Source organism: Elephas maximus, chromosome 11, assembly GCF_024166365.1.
Source record: "Elephas maximus indicus isolate mEleMax1 chromosome 11, mEleMax1 primary haplotype, whole genome shotgun sequence".
Lineage (NCBI taxonomy): Eukaryota > Metazoa > Chordata > Mammalia > Proboscidea > Elephantidae > Elephas > Elephas maximus.
The window spans coordinates 26,328,475-26,353,869 of NC_064829.1; the positions used below are offsets into that span (position 1 = coordinate 26,328,475).

The 25,395-nt window shown below is 43.7% G+C and overlaps 1 protein-coding gene and 1 long non-coding RNA gene across 4 annotated transcripts in view; one reads left to right on the forward strand and one right to left on the reverse strand.

Annotated features, from left to right (window-relative positions):
* Positions 1-25,395, forward strand: part of COLEC12 (collectin subfamily member 12) — a 241,575-nt gene that overhangs the window by 200,831 nt on the left and 15,349 nt on the right. Inside the window, exons 3-8 of the mRNA XM_049901010.1 lie at positions 200-322; positions 7,564-7,662; positions 8,398-9,444; positions 20,650-21,138; positions 22,095-22,231; positions 24,080-24,189. Coding sequence (XP_049756967.1) covers positions 200-322; positions 7,564-7,662; positions 8,398-9,444; positions 20,650-21,138; positions 22,095-22,231; positions 24,080-24,189 — 2,005 coding nt within the window. The remainder of the gene's footprint in view (positions 1-199; positions 323-7,563; positions 7,663-8,397; positions 9,445-20,649; positions 21,139-22,094; positions 22,232-24,079; positions 24,190-25,395) is intronic.
* Positions 368-25,395, reverse strand: part of LOC126085526 (uncharacterized) — a 33,822-nt gene continuing 8,794 nt past the window's right edge. For 2 of the 3 annotated variants that reach the window (XR_007519298.1, XR_007519296.1), the window contains 5 exons: positions 19,472-20,473; positions 19,127-19,223; positions 13,196-13,277; positions 12,855-12,938; positions 368-2,337 (listed from right to left, as the gene is read on the reverse strand). This is a non-coding gene — a long non-coding RNA (uncharacterized LOC126085526). The remainder of the gene's footprint in view (positions 2,338-12,854; positions 12,939-13,195; positions 13,278-19,126; positions 19,224-19,471; positions 20,474-25,395) is intronic. The other variant, XR_007519297.1, reaches the window with a different exon arrangement.

Consider the following 25,395-nt stretch of genomic DNA (forward strand, 5'->3'; position numbering starts at 1 on the left):
TATAACAACGTAGCTAACATTTGAAGTGCATGTATTGCTAAAGTGATTAAAAAATGTTTACTTTTAAAATACAACTCATAGTATAGTAAAGTATATATAAAAATTATTCTTAGTCAAAATATTTGAGCCAAAATTCAAAGAGGTGATTTCTGAAATGATCTTCTTGGTTACAATTATTAAAATATGACTTCTCTTACAGGTATTCAGGAAGGAACACAGTGTACCAAATGTAAAAATAACTGGGCACTGAAGTTTTCGATCATATTACTGTATGTTTTATGTGCCTTGCTAACAATCACAGTAGCCATTTTGGGATACAAAGGTAAGTACTCTTTTCTTTTTTCATTCCAAATAACAAGTTTCCCTTCATTAATTTAAGCATGGGGAAAAAAACCCATCTTTGCAAGTACGAAGTATCTCAGTAATATAACTCAGATGCAAAACTTAGCAACATCATAAAATCCATCTGTGTGTCTTGAGCTTCTTTTGTAGCTATGGGAACTGAAAGGGAAACAGTAGTAATTCTTTTTTACTCATTTCAACAAGGATAATGGAGTCCCACCTACATCAATTGACACAACATAGCTCACACCATAAACAGAATGTTCTGCATCCTGTTTTGGTGAGTAGCGTCTGGGGTCTTAACAGCTTGCAGATGGCCACCTAAGATACAACTATTGGCCTCTTTCTGTCCACAGCAAAGGAGAATGAAGAAAACCAAAGACTCAAGGGAACAATTAGTCCAAAGGACTAATGGACCGTGTGAACCACAGCCTATATGACCCAAGCCCAGAAGAACTAGATGGTGCCCAGCTACCACTGCTGACCACTCTGACCAAGATCACAACAGAGGGTCACAGATAGAGCGGGAGGAAACTGTAGAACAAAAAATCAAATTCACAAAAAAGACCAGACTTACTGGTCTGACAGAGACTGGAAGAACCCCCGAGACTATGGCCCTAAGACACTCTTCTAACCTGGAACTGAAGCCATTCCCAGAGACCACCTTCCAGCCAAACAATAGACAAGCTCATAAAATAAACAGTAACACCCAAGAGGGATGTGTTCCTTAGAATAATCAATTCTAAGAGATCAGATGGACAACATTTACCCAAAAGCAAAGATGAAAAGACAGAAAGGGGTAGAAAATCAGGATGAAAGGAAACAGGGAACCCAGGGCGGAAATGGGAAGAGCGCTGACACATTGCAGGGAATGAAACCAAGGCCATGAAACACTTTATGTATAACCAATCGAATGAGTATCTAATTTGCTCTGTAAACTTTTTACTTTATGCATAATTTTAAAAAAGAGAATAATGGAGTCCCTGGGTGGCACAAATGGTAAAGTGCTGGACTACTAACCAAAAGGTTGGCAGTTCAAATCCACCCAAAGGCACCTTGAAAGTAAGGCCTGGTGATCTGCTTCCATAAGGTCACAGCCTTGCAAACCCTTATGGAGCAGTTCTACTCTGCACACATGGGGTCACTGTGAGTTGGAATCAACTTGTCAGCAACTAACAACAAAAACCCTATGGAGCATAGTTCTGTTCTGACACTCATGGGATCACCATGAATAGGAACCAGTTCAATGGCAACTGGGTTTGTTTTGTTTTGTTTTAGTTGTGAGTTATGAAGATTTTTCCTCTTTGCTGTTTTTTCCTACCTGTTTTCAGCTACTCCCTCTTCCTCTATCTTTTTTCATCTATCTCTAAAAAAGACCCTATGGAAACGCTGGAGTCAGCACACAGGAAAGCTGTATTGACAGGGTATTGATAAGCAAAACCCAAGATTTCCAGAGATGGAACTTACTTCACCCAGGGACTGGCCAGTTAATTCCTTTTTTTCTCTTCAGCACGTTTACTATAGACGTTGTTGGTTTACATAGCTCCATAAAAGTATTACCCGTTAGAAGTTAAACACAGAGGCAGCACAGCCACTTTAAATACACTTTATAGGAACTTCGGCCTTCTTTCAACTTGTCTGGTTTAAAGTAAATGGAAGATTTTTGCCTGAATCCTTCAGACATTCAGACAGAGTAATTTCCCCGTCCCCTTACACCCTTACACCCTTTCCAGAGACCACAGGTAGAAGGCGTCATGATTCAGAATCATGGACTACATAAACCTTTTTATAGGAAACAGCCATGAAAACCTTCCTGTCACAGACATGTGAAACATACATGTCCGTCTAGTTTTAGCACAGAGGCAGGCGTGGCATATGCTGACCTTCAGAACCTTTGCTCAGCACCCACCTCCGCCGCCTTCCCCAGAACTGACGGATTAACAGTGGCAAATTCCCACGTGGTCCCTTCTCTGTTCCTTGGCCCACAGACTTGACCTAGGAAGAGAAAGATATGAAGTGTATTTCCTCTCACCCTTCTCCCTGCATGCAATTCACCACCACTGTTATCGTGGTTTCCTGAGAAAACAGCAAACTCAAATGAGGAAGAGCTTTTGGAGCCAGTCAGTCCAAGGTTGATTTTGCCATTTGTATTAGAATTGTAAATATTTATTAAATGCTTGCTAGTGTGCCAGGCATCATGCTGAGTCCCCTACCTGGCTGTATAACCTGGCCATGAATCTCTTTGAGGTTCCGATTTCTAATCTGAAAATGGCAATAATCATGCCACTTTTCAAGGTGATTGGGATGAGCAAAAATGATGTACCTGAACCACTAGTCCTATAGTTGTATTTATACAGCTCTAGCCATTGAATGGCAGAACATGTTGAAATACTCAGTACACTCAAGGCTTTTTAGTCCCCCTTTATTTATTCCTGGCCCCTGCCACGTTGTGTCGTTATAGCCAGTGGGCTCACCCATCAAACTGTAAGTTTCTGTGGACAAGAGACTATCATTTATTTATTTTATCTCCCATTAACACCTAATGTCATAGTACTTAACAGGTGCCCAGTAAAGTTTGCTGAATGAATTAATGGGAGGACAGATGGATGGATGGATGATGGATAGCTGGATGAATCGTGGGTTAGGATTGACTTCTGTGAAGGCAATCAGTCAATGCCCAGGCACTTCTAAGCCAATCTGCCCCTGAAAGCCTGGCTTAAAAATCTAAAATCTCAGCAGTTGGTTTGGTCTGCTGTGTGGGTGTAACCTCACCAGGATGAAGGGGAGAGAGATTGAGGGCGCAAGTATAATGGAGGCAAGATAACTTTCTTGCCCCTCTTTTCCCACTAGACTCCCATCCCTTGGGCCTCTGTTAATAAAAAAAAAAAAAAGATAATACAAAATATAATTTTGGTTCCTAGCACAGCCTTAGTGAACTAAAATGTCGGTTATTTTCCAGGTGGGTTTTTACTTGTACAGTAATTCTTTCTCGTTGATAAGATCCTGGTGACCCAAACTTGTAAGAGGCAGAAAACTCAGACCCAGTTCTCCCTTCACATCTCCCTTTGAAGCCTAGAGAAACTCTCTTCATTAAAAGAAGAAAAAAAAAAAGAATCCGTGAAAGATGTACAGTAAGGTGACTCTCTGAAGAAGTTTAAAGGAAATGAAATACAAACTCCTTTATTTATCACAGATGACAAAGGCAACTCTGTACTGTTTTCCTCAAAACTGTTGTTTACTTCTTCTTTTGTCACTCACACAGCTACAAATTAAGCTGTAACTAAGTTCCTTCTGGAAAATTTGCTGAGCAAGCCAGAGAATTGCTTAATCACCCAGACAGGGGATGCAGAGTGGCTGTGACAGGAGGCACTTCAACCACTTTGCAGGAAGCATGTTCTTGGGCAGGTACAGCTCCGTGCATCCTCTGCCCTGGGTACTTTATCATTAGTCAATAGAGCTCCCATGGCTGGGGCCATCACCAAAGTTCAATGGGTCTTGTTTCCTCTAGAACATTCTCTGAACAGGAAAATCCTATTCAGTTTTCCTGCCCAGCAGGCACCCTTCTTAAGACAATTGGGATAAAGAAGAAAGACAGAAGCCTCAATCTTTCTCAGTAAGAGTCTCCTTTAATTCAGCATTCCTACTCATAAAATGTCTGCCTTGCAGCTGAATTCTGCCAAAGTAGCGGTTACAGCTGGGTGAGTAGGCTTTGGAACCAAAAAAATGAAAACAGTTGTCATCGAGTTGATTCTCACTCATGGTGATTCCATATGCGTCAGAGTAGAACTGTGCTCCATTGGGTTTCATTGCATTTTTTGGAAGTAGATTGGCAAGCCTTCTGAGGTTTCTCTGAGTGGCCTTGAATTAGGCTTTGTATACTTGAAGAAGGACAACTCTTAAGGTATAATACCTGAAATTCCAATATTCTGAAGAAAAAGTCCCTGTCAAGAAACAGTTCCATATGCCAATATTCATTGCAGCACTACTCACAGTAGCCGAAAGGTGGAAATAACCCAAGCGTCCCTCCACAGATAAGTGGATAAACAAAACGTATACATGCATACAATGGAGTATTACTTAATCATAGAGAACTGAAGCTCTGATACATGCTATGACATGGATGAAACTTGAACACATTATGCTGAGTGAAATTAGGCACAAAAGGACAAATATCATGATCGCACTTATATATCTAGAAAAGTCAAATGCATGGAGACCAAAGTTTATCAGTGGTTACCAGGGGCTGGAAGCGGGGGAAAAGGGAGGTATTGGTGAAGGGACACGGAGTTCCTGTTAAGGGTGATGGAAAGAATTGGAAACAGATACTGGTGATAGCTACACAACGTGGTGAATATAATTAATGCCACAGAGTTGTACACGTGAAAATGGTTTGAAATGGTAAATGTTGTGTTATATATATTTTAGCACAATAATTAAAAAAAAAGAAACAGTTCCCAATAAAGGGGAGCCCGTGGAAAACAGACTGCTGGTAACCCTTCTGGGATTCATGCTAGTTTTTCTCATGTGAGAATGATATATAAACTGAGCCTCCATTTACAGACTGGGAGTTTCCAGGGCAAGATAGGGTAACTCTGCCACTCTTTTCCTGACTGAGAACTTGTGCTAATAAGAGTAAGGACCAACAAAAATGCCGTGTGCTATTACACAAGTATTAGTTCTGGATCTCAATCAGTCTACTATTTGTGTGTAGTAGGCAAGCTGCCATCTTTGCAGGCCTGAAGTTTGGAGCTTTATACCAAGATTGTACTACTGTTAAACAGACGTGCATGTAACTAATTCACTAGCAGTTGTGAGCAGGGCAAATAGTTTCTTTCCTACAGGAAAGAGAAAACTAAGTTTGTTGGTTTTTTTGTTTTAATTGTCAAATGAATGTATTGATTCCTTTTACTCTAAGCAAGCCTGAATTATCTGCAACAATTCTGTGTTTTTCAAAACTAAAGCATAATAAAAATTAGAGAGGGTAGAAGATGACTGTCAGTGTATTTAGAGGTTTCGCTGGCTTCCAGGAAAGAAGGGCAGGACTTAAGGGCTTATGTGTGGTTTGAGGACAGACTGAGACATATGTTTGGATTTGAAGATCAAAACTGAACCTAAACTTGTAAACATTCCATAGTTTAGTTTTTAGAAATTTAGCTTTGCTGAAATGCAGATGAAACATTTTGTTCTTCAGGGTTTCTAGGCATTTAGGACGGATGATTTTAAGTATACCTCTATGCCTATATAGTAATCAAAAAAAAAAAACAATAATTATTCAACTAAATGTCATACTCATTGCCCATGCTCAGGCTGCCCTGGGTTGGTTGGTTTTTAATGTTTGTTTGTATAACCTATCACTCAGCCAATTTTTCACAGGCCTCAGCAGCCAGCAGGCAGATTCTCATTTATTCGTTGCAGTATTTACCAAATATTTATTGAGGACCTGTAAGTGCCACACACTGAGCTAAGAGCTGGGGAGAAAACTCTGAATACAATTTTTTTCCTGCACTAAATGATCTTAAAGAGGAAGTAGTGAATCAGTGGTAAAATTCTTGCCTCCCACGTGGTAGACCTGGGTTCTGTTCCCCACCAGTGCGTCCCATGTACAGCCACCACCCATCTGTGGAGGTTTCTGTGTTGCTATGATGTTGAACAGGTTTCAGTGGAATTTCCAGACTAAGACAGACTAGGAAGAAAAGCCTGGCAGTCTACTTCTGAAAATCAGCCATCCAAAATCCTATGGCTCGTTAACGGTCCTATACACAACTGATCATGGGGATGGCACAAGACTGGGCAGTGTTTTGTTCCATTCATGGGGTCCCTGTGAGTCAAGGGGCAACATGACGGCAGCTGAAACAACTATAAAGCCACTGGCAGCACCATTCAGTAAGGCCTGTAAGAGGGAAAGGATTACTTGCTAAGATAATTCTGTGGAGACGCACCTCACCAAAGGTTTCCCACAGAGAGTGACAAGCTGCCTCTTGAAGAGAAAACGAGATTTAGCGTGGTGAAGAAGCCAGAGAAGAACATTCCAGATGGAAGGAAGAACACATGGAATGGCTCATGGGGAGAAAGAGCATTTGGTTCAGTGCACATATTTCATGATGGTCGGGCTATAAAAGTTTGAGGGAAAGTGTGGTGAGCTTCTCCAGGGAATGTGCCAGATCCGCTGAGCTGGTTTACTTCAGGTCACACAAACACATGGGAACTTCCTTCTTCCAAACAGGAGCCAGGAGAATCTTCTCACACAACCATGCGTGGGCAGAACACTTTTCAGGCATTTTAGAAGGATAAACTTGAATTTTTAACCACAGAGATTTACTGCCTTCTGAGAATACATAAGAACAGAAGCTTTTATTTAACACTGTGTCACTAACTTTACCATGCACAATCAAGAAAATACTAAAAAATAAATCTCCTTGGTAAATCATTGTTTGGAGACACCACTTAGGCATCTTCTTGGGAACTGATAAACTAAAAATTCAGTTGTTGCTAAAGAGAGGCAGGTTTCTGCGCTCAATGGCAGACCTCGGGACAGAGAGTATTAGGCACTCTTGCCTTCCAATCCGTTTTACAGCGACTTTGTGTGTAGACCAGGTGGGTGCACTTTACCATGGAGTTTCCTTCTAGGTAAATGAGTCCCATCTGCCAGGAATGTTAGGGATGGTGAGGAGTGACAAACTTTTATAAATGATCACAGTGTTCTGTGCCTCCATCAGTAGAAATTAATAGGAAATAGTACAGATTGAGGAGCTGTGGTGGCACACTGGTTAAGAATTCGGCTGCTAACCAAAAGTCAGCATGTTCAAATCCACCAGCCACTCCTTGGAAACTATATGGGCAGCTCTGCTCTGTTCTATAGGGTAGCTATGAGTCAGAATCAACTTGATGGCAGTGGGTTTAGTACAGATTAAGGACTTCCACAACACATAAAAATTTAAAAGTTGATTCCAAACCATTTCTAAAATACCCAAGGCATTATCAAATCCTAAGGACAGTTAAGAACGTACAGTTCTCAACCAAGTAAACTCCCAACAGGTTTTGTGGCAAGTACGTTATTTATTTCTCTAAAAGGATGGCTTTTTCTCCCATATTTGATTTCAATTATATTCTTTTTGTCTCAATATATTTCTTTTATTTTGTAATGAAATAATCTCTCATCTTGAAAATGAAAAAATAAAGACAGATACGTGTATTAATGCATTTTTTTTTCCTGAACTTCAGTTGTAGAGAAAATGGACAATGTCACAGGTGGCATGGAGACATCTCGCCAAACCTATGATGATAAACTCACAGCAGTGGAAAGCGACCTGAAAAAATTAGGTAATCTGCCATGGCAATGAACCATTAAGTTGAATGCCCTAACGCTACTTTCTATCAATCCCAGCTTCTTAAAATGACATTGCTATAAATTCACATTCACCCAAAACGACATTAAATTTTTGTGTTAATGTGTTGACTGTTTCTTCATGATTTAAGTCAAAGACTTTTAAAGTCAGGACGAATTTTGGAGTTGATCCCCTGAATAAAACTATTATGTGCCAACTCTGAAGATCAGTCTGATCTAAAAGTACCACAAATACCCTTTATTAAAAACTATCTTATAAAATTCTCAGTAAATTCCTACTTTAAATTACATAGAAGAGTTATAGAAATTCATATCCTATAAAGTAAAAGTCTCCGGCCTATTCTCTCCCTTGATTTTTGTTTCCATTTAAAAAAAAAGAAGAAGAATTTCAGTAAATTTAAAAAGCAATAGATTATTTCCTTTTGCCATCATACTACCTAATGACCTAAAAAAAACGAGGAAAACTCCCTCTCCCTCTTTGAGAAAGGCATTCATTCACATTTGTCAGGCCTGGTGTAAAGCACCCTTTCCAACTCCTCAGGACCCAGTTGAATAGATATGTGCATTTTACTAATGCAGAGCAGCTTTCATACACCACAGATTTTATATCCTCAGTAGAACGCATACCAGTGAAGTCTCTCTGGGATCTCTGACATTACCTGAACACTTCTCCATACCACCATTTTAAGTAAAAACATTTCTTATTCCAGGGGACCAAACTGGGAAGAAAGCGATAAGCACCAACTCAGAACTTTCCACCTTCAGATCAGACATTCTGGATCTACGTCAACAACTTCGTGAGATCACAGAAAAAACCAGCAAGAACAAAGATACATTGGAGAAGTTACAGGCAAGTGGGGAGGCACTGGTGGACAGGCAGAGTCAACTAAAAGAAACCTTGGAGAATAACTCCTTCCTCATCACCACTGTAAACAAAACCCTGCAGGCATATAATGGCTATGTCACTAATCTGCAACAAGATACCAGTGTGCTCCAAGGCAATCTACAGAACCAAATGTATTCTCATAACGTGGTCATTATGAACCTCAACAACCTGAACCTGACCCAGGTACAGCAGAGGAACCTAATCACTAATCTGCAGCGGTCTGTGGATGACACCAGCCAGGCTATCCAGAGAATCAAGAACGACTTCCAAAATCTGCAGCAGGTTTTCCTTCAAGCCAAGAAGGACACTGATTGGTTGAAGGAGAAAGTGCAAAGCTTGCAGACTCTGGCTGCCAACAATTCTGCCTTGGCCAAAGCCAACAATGACACCCTGGAGGACATGAACAGCCAGCTCAGCTCATTCACAGGTCAGATGGACAACATCACCACTGTCTCACAAGCCAACGAGCAGAACCTGAAAGACCTGCAGGACTTACACAAGGATGCGGAGAACAGGACAACCATAAAGTTCAGCCAACTGGAGGAGCGCTTCCAGCTCTTCGAAACGGATATTGTGAACATTATTAGCAACATCAGTTACACAGCCCACCACCTGCGGACGCTGACCAGCAACCTGAATGAAGTCAGGACCACTTGCACGGATACCCTAACCAAACACACGGATGATCTGACCTCCTTGAATAATACATTGGCCAACATCCGTTTGGATTCTGTTTCTCTCAGGATGCAACAAGATATGATGAGGTCAAGGTTAGACACTGAAGTGGCCAACTTATCAGTAATTATGGAAGAAATGAAGTTGGTGGACTCCAAGCATGGTCAGCTCATCAAGAATTTTACAATACTACAAGGTAAGTGAAAATTCTGACTTTGTATCGGCTATTTATTGCTGCATATTAACCAATTACCCTAAAACTTGGCAGCTCAGAATAACAAACATTTATTGTCTCATAGTTTCTGTGTATTGGGACTTAAGGAACAGCTTAGCTGAGTGGTTCTAGCTCAGAATCTCTCGTGAGGTTGCAGTCAAGATATCAGCCAGGGCTGCAGTCATCTGAAGGCTTGACTCGGGCTGGAGGATGTGCGTCTAAGATGGCTTATTCACATGGCTATTGGCAGAAGTTTTCAGTTCCTTGTTGGCTGTTCACAGGAGGCCTCAGTTCCTCACTGTGTAGAATCACTTTCGTATCCTCACAACATGGCAACCGGCTGTCTTCTGAGCAAGTGATACAGGACAGCAAGGGAGAGGCCAGAATGCCCTTTATGACCTAGCCTTGGAAGTGACACACCATAGCTTCCATCATATTCAAAGAAGTCATTAAGGGGAGGAGAACTTAGGGTCCACATCTTAAAGAAAGGAGTAACTAAGAATTTGTGGATACTGCTCAAAGGTACTTAAATAACTATCTGTTGAATGCAAGATTGGTTAATTTGGATTTCCCAGGGCCTGAGTTATTTCAGTGGCCCTGTGAATTGGGCTACTTTGAAGGTAGACCAATTCTTTATGTCATAAAGTTACCATTAAGGGATTCCTGTTTCCAAGTGTCATGAGTAGACATGTGGTTGGCCATCACAGTAACCTGTAAGGCCAAAGAGGAGGGAAACAACATGACCTGCATATAAAATCTGAGTTTTGTGCTTGTCCAGGTCATCCATATCTATTGAAGGTCCTTGGATTAGATTGTCTACTTTTGAAGATTTGCAGCAACCATATAGTAATAGTGGAGCCCTAGTGATGCAGTGGTTAAGTGTTCCACTGCTAACCAAAAGGTTGGCAGTTTGAATTCACCAGTCTCTGGCCACCCCAGAGTGAGCCCAGGAGGTCAGGATGTTTGGATTTTATTCTAAGTGTGACGGGGAGGTTTTAAGCAGGGCGGTGACGTGACCTGACTTATGTTTTTAAAAGGTCACTCTGGGTGCTAGAAGGAGAGTAGATTAAGGAAGCAAGCGTGGAGGTAGGGAGTCCAGTGAGAGGCCAGAAGCAGTCAGTGGTGACTTGGAATGGAATAGTAGCCGTAGAGACAAAAGAAGGGGATGGATTCAGGAGGGGTACAGGAGGAAGAATCAAGAGCAGCCTGCCCTTACCCCGGGCAGGCTTTAGAAGGCCTGTCTGCTCCGGGCCTGTTTAGAAGGTCCTGCCTAGCCTCCTCCCACCATGTCCTTCCTCACAGGGTCAAGGGCTGTACAAATTTGGAGTCCATGCTGGACCCTGGAGTTCCCCATCCAAAGTGTCCAAGACCTGAAAGAGCAGTCAGAAGGCATCCTTGTGTTGTAGGGGGTGGTGTGGACAGAAATCCAGCAGAGGGTGGGGAGCCGGTATGTATGCAGCTGGACAGGACTTGCTGGTTGGTCAGCTGTGGGGCGTGAGGGAAAGAGAAGAACTGGAATGTCTTGTAGGTTTTTAGCTTGAGCAGCTAGGTGGATGGCTGTATAGACTGGAGGGAGATACAGAGAAAAAGAGTCCAGTTTAGACATGTTAAGTCGGAGGTGTCTCTGAGAAATGAGGGTCCCGACTCAATGTTTCTGAATCGCCTCAGAGCTTGGTTTCTGAGTGATACGTTCTTTTCACATACCCAAAAAAACCCAAACCCGCTGTCGTCAAGTTGATTCCAACTCATAGCCACCCTAGAGGACAGAGTAGAACTGCCCCATAGAGTTTCCAAGGAGCGCCTGGCAGATTTGAACTGCCAACCTCTTGGTTGACAGTTGTAGCACTTAACCACTACGCCACCAGGGTTTCCTCTTTTCACATAGGCTTTCCCATATCACATTTATCCCTTGTCTTATTAACTGCACTTTCTGTAAGTTGATCTGACAGGCTTCTCAAGCCAGCCAAGTATTACTGCCTTCAATTCAGTCTAATCATGGCTGCCTCCGGGCTTGGAATTGTTGTTGTTAGTTTTTGTCAAGTAGATTCCAACTCATGGTGACCCCATGCATACAGGGTAGAATTACGCTCCATAGGGTTTTCACAGATGTGACCTTTCAGAAGCAGGTCGCCAGGGCCGTCTGTCGAGGCCCCTGTAGGTGGGTTTGAACAGCCAACCTTTCGGCGAGTAGTCAAGAACTCAACCATTTGTGCTACCCAGGGACTCCCAGACTGTGAATACCACAGGGCATTCTGAGAGAACAGAAGGCTGAGGGGAAGGGACTCCATTTCTGAGTGCAAGTGTTCCCTGCCATATTTCTTGATCTCTTTCCTCTTTTTGGAAGTGAAAAGTAGCTTTCCTCTTTCTATATATACAGATCTCATCCTGGGGGTGGGGAAAAGGTGGGATAGAGCAGGATGGAGCAGAATTGCATTACAGTTGGCTTATGTTGGGCTTGTCTCTACAAGTTCAAAATACTCCCCCAGTTTCCAGGAAATTCTTATTTTCTCTCACTTAATGAACTCTAATGCCAACAGTACAGTTGAGCCACATAAGACAGTTGCCTCATTAAGAAGTGAAAGCTGAAGCTTCCCAGAACCTAGATGATCATGGAAACGAATATTAAGTAATGTGTTGGATCCTTGCAGCAGCTATCTCTATACCTATAAACCAAAACCTTATTAACAAAGCCTTATATTTCTGGTTACAAATAACATAAAGATTTTTATCCTAATTATGTACATGGAGGACTTTTGCAGCAGCTATCTCTATACCCATAAACCAAAACCTTATTAACAAAGCCTTATATTTCTGGTTACAAATAACATAAAGATTTTTATCCTAATTATGTACCTGGAGGACTTCATATCTCATAGCACACACCCTTGAGTGGGAAGTTCGCCTTACAGCCTGCTGCTATTTCTCCTCAAGCTGATGAGAGAATAAGCCCTGCTTTTTTTTTTTCCTTAGTACAGCCAGAGGTTTTACTTCATCTGCTTTTCAGAGAGAAGCATAAGGGAGTAAGAACTAAAGCCATGGAATCGCACAAACCTGAGTACAAATACCAAGTTCCTCATCCGCTCCGTGCCTCAGTTTCCTCATCTGTGGCTACTTTTAAAGTTTCGAGGACTCAATTAAAAAAAAAAAAAACCGGTTGCCACTGAGTTGATTCTGACACAGTGACCCTATAGGATAGGGTAGAACTGCCCCATAGGGTTTCTAAGGCTGTAATCTCTATGGAAACAGACTGCCACATCTTTCTCCCTTGGAGTAGCTGATGGGTTCGACTGCTGACATTTTGGTTTGCAGCTAAGCACTTAACCACCGCACCACCAGGGCTTCTTGATGACTCAGTGAGATAATGTAATAGAACACTTAATGAAGCACCTCACCTGGGGTTAGCCAATATTAATGTCCAAATGTGAGTAAGTTCTGTTCCTGTCACAGAGTTCCTTGCTGTAGTTCCAGCCATTACGCTGCAGGGAAAAACAACACAGAACTTCATGTGCACAAAGAATAAAATTATACAGTGGAGTTAGGGCAGATTTGGGTCCAAAAGTCCTTACTGATATTTTTAGGGTGCCCAGCCCTGGAGATGAATCAGATTCAAGTGCTGCCCCCGGCTCATTTTTTCAGTCAACATTTATTGAGTGCTTTATGCCAGTCAGGTCCTTGGGTAGCACATAAGGTTTGTGCTTGGCTACTAATTGAAAGGTTGACAGTTCAGACTTACCCAGTGGCATCACAGAAGACAGGCCTGGCGATCTGCTTCAGTAAAGATTACAGCCATGAAAATCCCATGGAGCAGTGCTATTCTGTAACACATGGGGTCACCAGGAGTCAGAATCAACTCAGTGGCTACAGGTTTGGATGTTTTTTGGTTTATGTACCAGCCACACTGCTAGGCACTTGTGTAAACTGTCTATTTTCATTGCTACTTTTCCTTAAGGTGGAAGTTATTAGGAGCCCCCATTTACGGGGGAGAAAACAGAGGCACAGAGAGCCCAAGTAATTTATCCAATATCAAACAGCTAGTAAGTGGCAGACAAGTGTTAAACTTAGGTCTGTCTGGTTCCTAAGCCCAGGCTTCCGCCACATCACCCTCATGCCTTAATGATGGTTTAGGAGGAACAGATAACATTTTTGGAGAGGTCGAGATGACAGAGTTTGTTTTCAGGAGAGCAGTCAAAGTTCAATAAGTGATTGACTTTGAGCTGGACCTTGAGAGGTGAGTAGGAAGGCTGAAAGGACAGGCAACCAAGTGTCATGAATTGAACTGTGTTCCCCAAAAATACGTATCAACTTGGCTAGGCCATGATTCCCAATATTGTGTGACTATACACCATTTTGTCATCTGATGTGATTTTCCTGTGTTGTAAATCCTACCTGTATGATGTTAATGAGGCAGGATTAGAGGCAATTATGTTAATGAGGCAGGACTCAGTCTGCAAGATTAGGTTGTGTTTTGAGTCAATCTCTTTTGAGATATAAAAGAAGTGAGCAAAGAGACAGGGGGTCTTCATACCACCAAGAAAGTACTGTCAGGAGCAGAGCTTGTCCTTTGGACCCTGGGTCCCTGTACCGAGAAGCTCCTAGTCCAGGGGAAGATTGATGACAAGGACCTTCCTCTAGAGCCAAAAGAGAAAGCTTTCCCCTGGAGCTGACACCCTGAATTTGGACTTCTAAACTACTAGACTGTGAGAGGAATAAACTTCTGTTGAAGCCATCCATTTGTGGAATTTCTGTTACAGCAGCACTAGATAACTAAGACACTAAGCAAAGTAGATCAAGCAAGAGACCTCGGTTCTTCCCATTGTAGACCCCACCCTCCCGCCCCGATTCACTCCTCCGAACAAGACTGCATGTCTCAGGGTCCTTGAGAGCCAGCATTAGAATTATCCAGCCCATAGCCAGATGTTGAGAAACAGGTGGTTTAAATATACACTTCTCTGTGGACAATCAGATAGGCACTTCCATGGCCTTCCAGAAACCTGACAACCTAAAACTTGGGGTCAAAATCAAATGATTAATTCTACTCCTGGGTATAAACCCGAAAGAATTGGAAGCAGGGATGCAAACGGATACTTGTACACCAATGTCCATTGCAGCATTATTTACCATAGCCAAAAGGTAGAAACGACCCAAGTGTCTATCAACAGATGAATGGATAAATCAATTGTAATATACCCATACGGTGGAATATTAGTCACCCATAAAGAAGTCCTGATACATGCTATGACATTGATGAACCTTGAGTGACATAAGTTCTGAGTGAAGTAAGTCACACACAGAGGTACAAGTATTGTATGGTCCCGCTTATATGAAATATCTAGATAGGCAAATACATAGAGACAAAGTAGATTCGTGGTTACCAGGGGCTTAGGGGAGGAGAAACTGGGGAGTTATTACTTAAGGGATACTGAGTTTTCATTTGGGGTGATGAAAAACTTGAAAATGAATAGTGGTGATGGTTATACACCATAGTGAATGTAATGTCACTGAATTGCGCACTTAAAAATGGTTAAAATGGCTAAATTTTTGTTTATAGATATTTTGCCACAATAAACTTTTTTAAAAAAAAATAATCACATGAATAACAAGAAGAGTTAAAGTGGTTTCTGAACTTTCTGTTTAGCACCAGCAGTTTTGCTGGAAAACAAATTTGAAATCTTATCTCAGGCTTAGGACACAGCAGGGCTGGCACCTCTCGATGCCGGCAGCTTGGTTGCCAGAGCAACACAGTGGTTTAAAGTCTTCTGCCCTCTTTGAACAGCGTCTTTAGAGGATTCAATGTTTCAAAGTCCCAAAGCTCTGGAGTCTGGAGACATGGGGAGGTGTCTTTGCTGGCAATGAAAACACAGAGCCACTCAGAGTTCTGTTACTGGTCAATATTCAGGCATTTCTGGAGCTGGTGAGGGTATCCTAGCATTCAGAATCCTGAGTCAGGAAACTGCCCACTTGGCCTTGACGTTTCGTTAAAATTTCAGCCAGTTTGAAATCAAATCTCCAGTCACTTTGGAGTTCTCTATGGGACTTCACATGTGCCTCCTCATGGAGTGGTACTGTTTTCTCCACTCTGAATTCAAGCTGTTACCGCACATGCTCGTAAATACTCTCACGTCGTTTATTTCATTGTTTTGCCTTTAAGGCACTAAATGTGGCTTATATTTTATTTCATTATATTTTCACTTCCACAACTGCCCAATAAAAGATTCAAGTAAGACCTAAATGCCTGAGATGATCCAGATGTTACTAAGCGATATCAGCATCCCAGGTCCTAGAGGAAAATATACCCTGGGCGTTAATAATCTCCTTATGAGGATCCAGTGCTGACTTTTAAAGTGGTTTTAGCCATTTTTTCTTACCTGTTGCCATCAAATGGATTCAAACTCATAGTGATCCAATAGGACAGAGTAGAACTACCTCATGGGGTTTCTAAGGCATGGCTGGTGGATTCAAACTGCTGATCTTTTGCTTAGCAGCCTGAGCTCTTAACCACTGTGCCACCACGGCCCCCATTTTTTCTTAGTGATTTTAAAAAGAAAAAAATAAAATAAATTTCTAGCCCCATGTTAATGAGCAAAGCACATTGTATGTATCCCCTCACTATAGGACATATAAAATACATTTTCACTTAAGCTGGCATCAGAAGGAAGAGAGTGCAGCTTCCTTCTGTAGTTCTGTGATGGGTTTCAGCAGGCTGAGGCAGCTGCAGGTGAAGACACGGAGACATGTTTTCTGCCAGGAGTTTATCCACAGCCATGAATATTAAAAATTATTTAGAGAAAGACAAATATCCTATTTGTAATGGATTTAGTGCTTCAAATGGAAAATTCCATTTTTATACTAATCTAGCTTGGAAATCAATTGCAAGTGAGAATTTAGACCTTTATTAAAGGCAAAACCTTGGATCATGTCCCAATATCTACCCTCTTCCTTCACAAGATCTGGAAATTAGCATCAGCTGGTATCTTGTACTGACTGTGGGATCCACATTGTGATACCATTCTTTAAAAGAAACCATGACTTATGGGTGGATTGGGTTGGGGAATTCAAGGACCACTTTCAGTTCAGTGGGAAATAGCTGAACACCATAAACTAAGATTAGTGAAAAGCTGTCACCCCAGGAAAAGAGATGCTGGATTCATGTCGTAAGAGGGAGTGTTGTGTATCTTTGGAATTCTGTCAGAAATCAGAGAAAGGTGATATAGAAGAACTATAATTCCCTACCACTTCCATCTGTCCAACCAGGGAGATAAGCCCCGAACGGTTAACCTTATTTTAATGCAAATAACACGTGCCTTTGTTTGTTTGCTAACCATGTCCTCCCCCCATGAGGTATTTTCATAAGCACACTATGCTGATTTTTTTTACAGCAACATATTAAAAAATTTTTTTTTGGTGTAGCAGCACTTACGAAAATATCTCACAGGGGGAGGGCTCAGCTGGCAAACAAACGTAGAAGGCACATGTTTTTTGTGTAAAACTATGGTACTGTTTCATGCCACAGGACAACTCATTTCCCATAACTTGCAAGTATAGCACCAACCTCAGATTTGAGTAATTACTGGCAAAATTCATATAGAGAATAAAGATAAAAAATTTGTAAAGCACTTGACTTCCTCAACAGACCATTATTTGGATTTCTTAAGGTTAAACATAGAACACAAATGAAACAAATAGTTGAAAAGAAAAGTTACTTTTATTATTATTTTTAGCTGTTATTCCAAATAAACTAGAGTATGTTTTGTTGCAACCTATTGTCACTGTTTCTCTAGAACCTTCCATAATGCTACATCCATTGTGCCACCTTATCCACTACTGATCTCTAGAACACTATTTCTCAATTACACAAAGGAACCAAATTTTTTTTTTTAAAGAGATCAATCCGGCAGTGAAAAGTCACCTTCCCTGTCTTTACTAAATGGCCTAGGCTATTTAATGACCCTCCCCAGTCTAAATAGAAAAAAACTCAGATTGTGGACAAGGAGACACACTGGGTCAATTCTTAAGTGTCAGTAGAGTAAGGAGAAACAGAGCTCTCCATACTTGTTCCATAGCAGCATCCAGGGTCAACCTGATAATGGAGATTGACTGGAGAGGTGCCTCTTGACATAATGTGACAGGCACCAGGCAGGTCACTGTGCCCCCAAATCTCTCCCTTTTGATCTCTACGAAGGCCCAAAATGTTAGCATTAGAGCACTGGGCCTTTGTAACAGGGATACACATTTATTTGGTAAACATTTACTGAATAATGAATATGTGTCAGATACCACTAAGTGCTGGATAGGGAAGGATCCTCAATGGAACAGACAAACAACGACTAAAGAATGAGAGAAGGAGGAAAAGCCTCCATCTAGGATGCCATGGGAAGACTACCCAGTGGTTGAATAGAAAGTTACAGATGGATAAGGCAGAGGAGGATGGAATCTATGCTTGAGGCCAGGTCAATAAGAGTCTTGATTCCAGACTGATTAAGTAGGTGCTGAATATTCTTGAGCAAGTGGAGATCAGAGCTGTGCTTAAGGAAGACAAATGTGGAAAGATGCAGAGAGGAATGAATGGCGAGGGATCCGTAGGAAGATCAATTAAGAGGGAAGAAGGAGGAAGAGGGGACCCCAGACTTGGTGACTGTAGTCATGGAAGGGAAGGGACGACAGTGATGATCTGGGATAAGGGCATAAACAGAAGGAGATGGTCAGTTCAGCTGTAGACGTGCGAGGTTGGAGGTGCAGGCAGGACGTCCCAGACAAATGGACTGTCTGACTAGCAGAGCCCAGGAGAGCTGAAGTTAGGAGGAGCCAACAGGAGCTGGTGGATGGCAGCAAATGAGATGGGTTCAGGAAGAGAGTGCTTCATCCCAAAGTCTCCCATGTCTCCAATTTATGAAGTAGGTAACCCTGAAAGGAACACATTAAGCTAGTCCTAACTCTTAGCATGGACTCCCTGGGTGGTGCAAATGGTTAACGTGCTCAGCTGCTAACCAAAAGGTTGGAGGTTTGAGTCTACCCGAGGCTCCTCAGAAGAAAGGCTTGGAAATCTACTTCCAAAAACATCAGCCATTGGAAACCCTGTGGAGCACAGCTCTATTTTGACCCACATGGGGTTGCCATGAGTCAGAGTCTAATGAAGGCAACTGGTTTGGTTTAACCATTAGCATAAAATCTCTTCCAGCTCAGTAGAGGGTCCTGCCAGTATCAGTGAGCTAAGTCCAGAGTCCAGATTCCTGCCAAGAGAAAACAGACCTGGATGGGCTAGATTTGGGGCCATGGAGAGTAGGCTTATATGGTGGAGATCCCTCTACAGAGGTGGGAAGGGTTGCTTCACAGTCTTGTCCAAAGCGGCCAGGTGTAGCAGGGATTAAAAAAAAATAAGTAGGGTGGATGCCTACCCATCCTTTGTCTCTCAGCCCCCTCGGCACAGGCCTTCTCTCAGGCTCCTCTTGGCCGTGCATGACCCTCTCAGCCGTGCAGGCCTCTCCATTGATAACTGACCCAGCTCATAGTCAATGTAGCGATTTTGTTCAGCTTTTTTAGCTGCATTCCTAACAGCAGGGTTCTGCTGTCACCACCAACTCTGCTGCAGGGCCCCTTCCAGGCCTCTCGTTGTCTTCAGTGTTATAGCCCTTGTCCTGTGTTACAGCTCTTTTAGGAAACTGCTCACCTCCTCTCTCTCTGCTTCTCTCTTCTTGCCTCTTTTGTCTTTTCTCCTTTCTGCTTCTTTCTTCCTTCTTTCTGTCTTCAAACCCCTGTGGGGTTGGCTGCATATATAAGCAAACTCCGGGTCAATTTCAAGGCATGCCCCTCCCACCAGGGCCACGAACTGACCAGTCCCCTCTCGGTAGAAGGTTATACATACATACCTATTGCTGTCAAGTCAGTTCCAACTCATAGTGACCCTACAGGACAGAGCAGAACTGCCCCACAGGGTTTCCAAGGCTGTACATCTCTACAGAAGCACACTGCCCCATCTTTCTCCCACAGAAGCTGGCAGGTTCAAACCACTAACCTTTTGGTTAGCAGGGCTTAACCATTGCATCACCAGGGCTCCTGGTAGGCTATAGTCACTTCAGTTGCATAGGTATATTGATCTGTCCCTGCAAGGGGCATAAAATAGACCAATCAGAGCGCAGGCTACAGCCCAGGGCCAGACAAAAAGTGTGAAACCATCAAGTTGTTTACAGCTTGCCCAGGAAATGTCAGTCAACCTGGACAAAAGTAACAAACCCTTTGTGGTAAAAAACTAGGGCAAAGGTAACCTCAGGCTAGGGGAAAAAAAAATCTCTGAAGCTGTTTTTTTCAAAGAACCAAGACAAAAGGCCACATAAAGGAACTCATTTTACCACATCCTTGAGGCTTAGGCAGAAAAAGGGTATAGTGTTTTTTTTTTTTTTCTTCCCTGACAATAAGTTAGATAGTCTACCTAATTTTTTTCTCTAGCCCACCTTCCCTTTTTTTATTATTAGACTAACAAACCAGAAAGTTTGCACACCCGTTTACTATGGGCACTAGGCCCTACCTAGCTTTCCCACAAGCGCCTCCAGTCCCTCTGAGCTGATTCCTGGAGATAGGGGCTCAGCCCTCAGGACAGCAGTGTCCCCGCAGCACTGGTGGGGGGCAGGAATGCAAGATGTGATGCAACAGAGAGGGAGGAGTTGACAGACTAGTGCCTGTCAATACCTGATCCTATTTTTTATCCTAGTTCAGCTCTGTACCCCACAACCCCTTACATGGTGCTTGTCCTATAAGAGGTTGTTACTTAATAGTGGTCAAATTAATGAAGAGGAAATAAGCAGAGGGAATCCTGATCCCAACTTACACAGCCTTTGTGATGGTAACAAGGTGGCCCAGATGACTCAGAGCCAGGGAGCCCCAAGTGGACGGTGGAAGTCATGTGGATGTTGAGGATGGGCGGCACCGCCAGTGTTAACACTGCAGATGTCTCTCCCGCGAAATGCCAATGGGATGTAAAAAGCTGTGCGTCACTGAGATACGTTCTGAATGCTTGAAGCTGGAGAGACAAGCTCATTACAGCAACAGTATGGTAAAACAATAATCAATCCTTAGTGTCTATATTTTGTACGTCCAGATTTTTTTTAATTGGAGATTTTATAAGATAAACTCATCAGACAGTGTCACTCACAGTGGACGTCATATTTATGTCATTTACATTTCTTCCCATTTTAGGTCCTCCTGGCCCCAGGGGTCCCAAAGGTGACAGAGGATCCCAGGGACCCCCTGGCCCAACTGGCAACAAAGGACAGAAAGGAGAGAAGGGGGAGCCTGGTCCGCCAGGCCCAGCTGGCGAGAGAGGCCCAGTCGGACCTGCCGGCCCCCCTGGAGAGCGCGGCGGGAAAGGCTCCAAGGGCTCACAGGGCCCCAAAGGGTCCCGCGGGTCCCCCGGGAAGCCCGGCCCCCAGGGCCCCAGTGGGGATCCAGGCCCCCCAGGCCCACCAGGCAAGGACGGACTCCCTGGCCCCCAGGGCCCTCCTGGTTTCCAGGGCCTGCAGGGCACCGTGGGGGAGCCTGGGGTGCCTGGACCCAGAGGACTGCCAGGCTTGCCGGGGGTGCCTGGTCTGCCCGGCCCTAAAGGTCCCCCTGGCCCTCCAGGCCCAGCAGGTGCAGCCGTGCCCCTGGCCCTGCAAAACGAGCCAACCTCGGCACCAGAAGCCAATGGTAAGTCTGAGCTCCCCCTCACGCTGGGTGGGCAAGGCCCACAGCATGCGCCCCCCACATGCACACCCGCTGTGGCTCCACTTACTTGGCAGCGAAAACCTGGGGCAGGGCAGGCACGCAGACCCTGCTGCTTTCCCAGGCCCTGGCCTGCGGCCTCACCCAGGCGCATGTGATGCTTTGTCTAATCACCATCAGGTTCTCCAGCACACATTTGTCTAGCCGCTTAGGCCCTCAGAAGACTACCTCGTCCCAAACATTTCCTTCATGGCAGCCTGAGGCTGACCCTCCTGTCCCTTTTATGCACTCAAACCTGGGGAGGGACTGCTCCCTGGTGAACCCCATCAGCATGCAGATGAACTTTCTGTTACTGACACCCAGATCTGATTTCTTTTTGAGAAGGCATTAGTGTGTCTCAATGCCTTTGATAAGTAAACTTTTGGCAAAACTCTCCACATTTTTTTAGCGACCAAGCCTATTATTCTCTCCTTTGACCCAAGCTCGATTCCACCTGTCCCCTTCCATAGGACCCAGCTTCTCTCTGCTGCCCCTGGAGCACACTTTTGGGTCTAGGCTCTCACATCTCGTTGTTTATGGGTTCCATATGATTCCAGATGACACTGAACATCTGTGTCTGCCCTGCTTTCTGTTGTCTTTGTTGTTGTTTCTGTTATTTCTGTCATTGTAAAGACTAATCCAGATGCAGGGGAACAAAGACCCAGTCACAGATATTTTCCAGATTTTGTGGTTTTAACTACTGTGTGCTCTGCACTTCATTTCTCTGTGCTGGTCTCTGCTCCTAGCAGGCAGTGGACTTCAGCCACAGGCTGCACACACACACGCAGGGGCTGCTGTCTGCCTGTGAGTAAAGCAGGGCCATTGCTTTTAGCCATATCTGAAGAAAGCCATGGTGCTTTGGGCATATTTTTAATCAGTGCTTTAAATCTTTGTATCACTAGGTTGCCTTCCTCACTGGAAGAACTTCACAGACAAATGCTACTACTTTTCGGTTGAGAAAGAAATTTTTGATGATGCCAAACTTTTTTGTGAAGACAAGTCTTCGCATCTCGTCTACATAAACACGAGAGAGGAACAGGTATGTTTGCAGCATACTTTGTTTGTGGAAAACTATAATTTAAGGATAGTTTACATCTGGAAATCGCGTGATTACTGGGGACTCAAAGACATCAAGACTTCGTGTTCACAGAAACATTCCCAGAAGGGTCCATTATGGAGATTTGGGGGATATCCAGTGACTAGGGGCATGCATGGCATGGAAATTATGTCCTCATGCTTCCACCTGAAACATACTGCTCATCGAGCCTGGAGATGCATGGCTCCTCCCAGTGGCTGCTGGGAGAGCAGGCGCACAGAAAAGAAGCCTATAGGTCAGTACCAGGTACCTGCAGAGAGCAAAGCAAGAGGCGTGACACCACAGAGGTGGGGTGGGATGCAAGGGACCAGACATGTGGCCCCAGCAGGGTCAGAAAGAGCAGAGAAGGCCGTAGGGGCAGAGCCCACCCATGATAATGACAGTGAACACTCACTAGGCACTGCCCATGGGTGGTGCAAATGGCTAACACGCTTGGCTGCTAACCAAAAGGTTGGAGGTTTGAGACCTCCCAGAGGCACTGGGGAAGAAAGGACTGATGATCTGTTTCCAAAAAATCAACCATTGACAACCCTCTGGAGAAGCTCTACCCTGACACACGTGGGGTTGCTATGAGTCAGAATCAATGCAATGACAACTGGTTATGTACCAGGCACTCTGTGAGGGGTTTTCTCATTTAAACCTCTCAACAACTCTAGAACACAGATATTATTATCCCCATTTTACAGATAAGAAAACAGAGGCCCAGCAAAATTTAAGTGATTAACTCATGGCACAATAAGCAAATGCAGAGCTGAAACTGAAGTCCATTTAGTAACAATGCCAGTGCTCCTTCTTGAGTGCCACAATCTCCCAGTGGCCGTCTTCTTCTTTAAGGATTTCCAGGAGATAAAGCTCTGGAAACAAGATGTTTCCCACAGTAACTGACCAGGAATGAACACACAGAGGACAGTGGTCAGGCACCTGGCTGTAGAATATTCAGACTTGGGTCCAATGCCAACTCAACCACTTAAACTATCTTTGTTAAAAAACTAGTTGCTATCGTTGAGTCAACTCCGACTCATGGTACATATGTCAGAGTAGAACTAACATATGTAGAACTGACAGAGTAGAACTATAGGGTTTTCAGTGGCTGGTTTTTCAGACATTGCCAGGTCTTTCTTCAAGGCACCTCTGGGTAGACTCAAACCTCCAACCTTCCCTTTAACCATTTGTACCACCTATTATTTTTGTTATCTAGATTGTCATGAGGATCGAAAGGCACAATACATGCAACACACTTGGTATAGTACCCGGCACAGAGTAAGAGCTCCATAAAACCAAAAAAAAAAAAAAAAACCCATTGCCATTGAGTCAATTCTGACTCATGGTAACTCTATAGGACAGAGTAGAACTGCCCCATAGGGTTTCTAAGGAGCAGCTGGGAGATTCAAACTGACGCCCTTTTGATTAGCAGCCAGGCTCTTAGCCACTGCGCCACCAGGGCTCCCCAAAAGCTCCATAGTGACATGGTAATTACTATTAACTCAGGAGGGATGCGTGGTGACTTGGAAATGAAGCCCAGTGGAATTCATTGAGCTGTCTAGGGGATTTAGAGGAGGAAGAGCACCACTTCAACATCACTTATAAATTTAAGAGGAGAAAACGCCAGAGCCCCCAAAACAGTGCAAAACAAGAGCAGTGAGAAAGAGGACAGCAGGAATGGTGTCCATGTTCTAACGAATGTTATCTCTTAAATTGTCCTTTTTCCCAAATGTTAAAAAAAAAAAAAAAAGGTCCTTGGGACATCTGTTCCCCGTAATAATAATGTACCTTCACTAATTTATTTTTCAGCAATGGATAAAAAAGCAGATAGTGGGGAAAGATAGCCACTGGATTGGCCTCACGGACTCAGAGCATGAAAATGACTGGAAGTGGCTAGATGGGACGTCTCCAGAGTATAAGTAAGCACTGGGGTCGTGCACTGCTTGCACTGGGGGACACGCTGCTTACTTTGCACCTCTCGCCGACACCCTACAGTGTCTTCCTTAATGACCTAATGTCCTAGGCACCGCTCTTACACTGAGGCTCCCGAGGACCAGTACATAGTTTTGAGTTCTGTGTAGGGAAATCACAGTTGAGTATCATATGCCATAAAGTAGGTTTTTGGTTTTGTTTTTGTGGAATGAAATTTTTTCATTTCAAAGAAAAGAATAAGAGATTCCTAAAAATACACAGTAGGGTACTTCTGGCCAAGGCATTTTCTTCAAAAGCTACTATGAAGGATAATTCATTGCTGTCGAGTTGATTCTGACTCATAGCCACCCTATAGGACAGAGTAGAACTGCCCCATAGGATTTCCAAAGAGCAACTCCGGCCCTTAACCAGCCCTGGTGGCACAGTGGTTAAGAGCTTGGCTGCTAAGCAAAAGGTTAGCAGTTCAAATCCACCAGCTGCTCCTTGGAAACACTGTGGGGCAGATCTACTCTGTCTTTTAGGGTCACTATGAGTTGAAATCGACTCAGTGGCAATGCGTATGAAGGATAACAGGGCCCTGACAGCCTCAGGCACAGGCAGAGTTTACCCCTGCAGTGTTTCTGAGAATCCCTGGGAGTTTCCTTCAGGATGGTACAGCCAATGCCCCAGTTCCTGCTCAGCTTCTGGCCAGGGTATGATTTCGAGCTACAGGTTTATGACCCTCCTACAAACTGGATGTCTGAGTGGACCACAAACAAAGCTGCGTTGAGATAACCATCTCCTGAATGTGTTAATAAGTCCTGGAAATCAGATGGGGCCGAGTTCTAGAAAAGCAACAATGAAGAATGGAAATAATTGGTATCATGGATCACAGGGGCACAGAGTCTCCATGAGCCTCTTCCCTAATCCCGTCTGTCTCCTGAGGCTGCTGTAAATGCTCCAGAGTGGGTGGCTTTAAAGAACAGAAATTTATTGTCTCACAGTTCTGGAGCCTCGACGTCCAGATCACCACGTCAGCAGGGCCCTGCTCTCTCTGAAGGCTGGAGGGGAAGAGTCTTCCTCGTCTCTTCCAGCTTCTAGTGGCCCCAGGCATTTCTTAGGTTGCAGACACATCTTCACACAGCATCTGTCTGTCTTCCTCCATGTGTCTCTGTCTGTTCTCCTCTTTTAAAAGACACCACTCAGAAGGGATG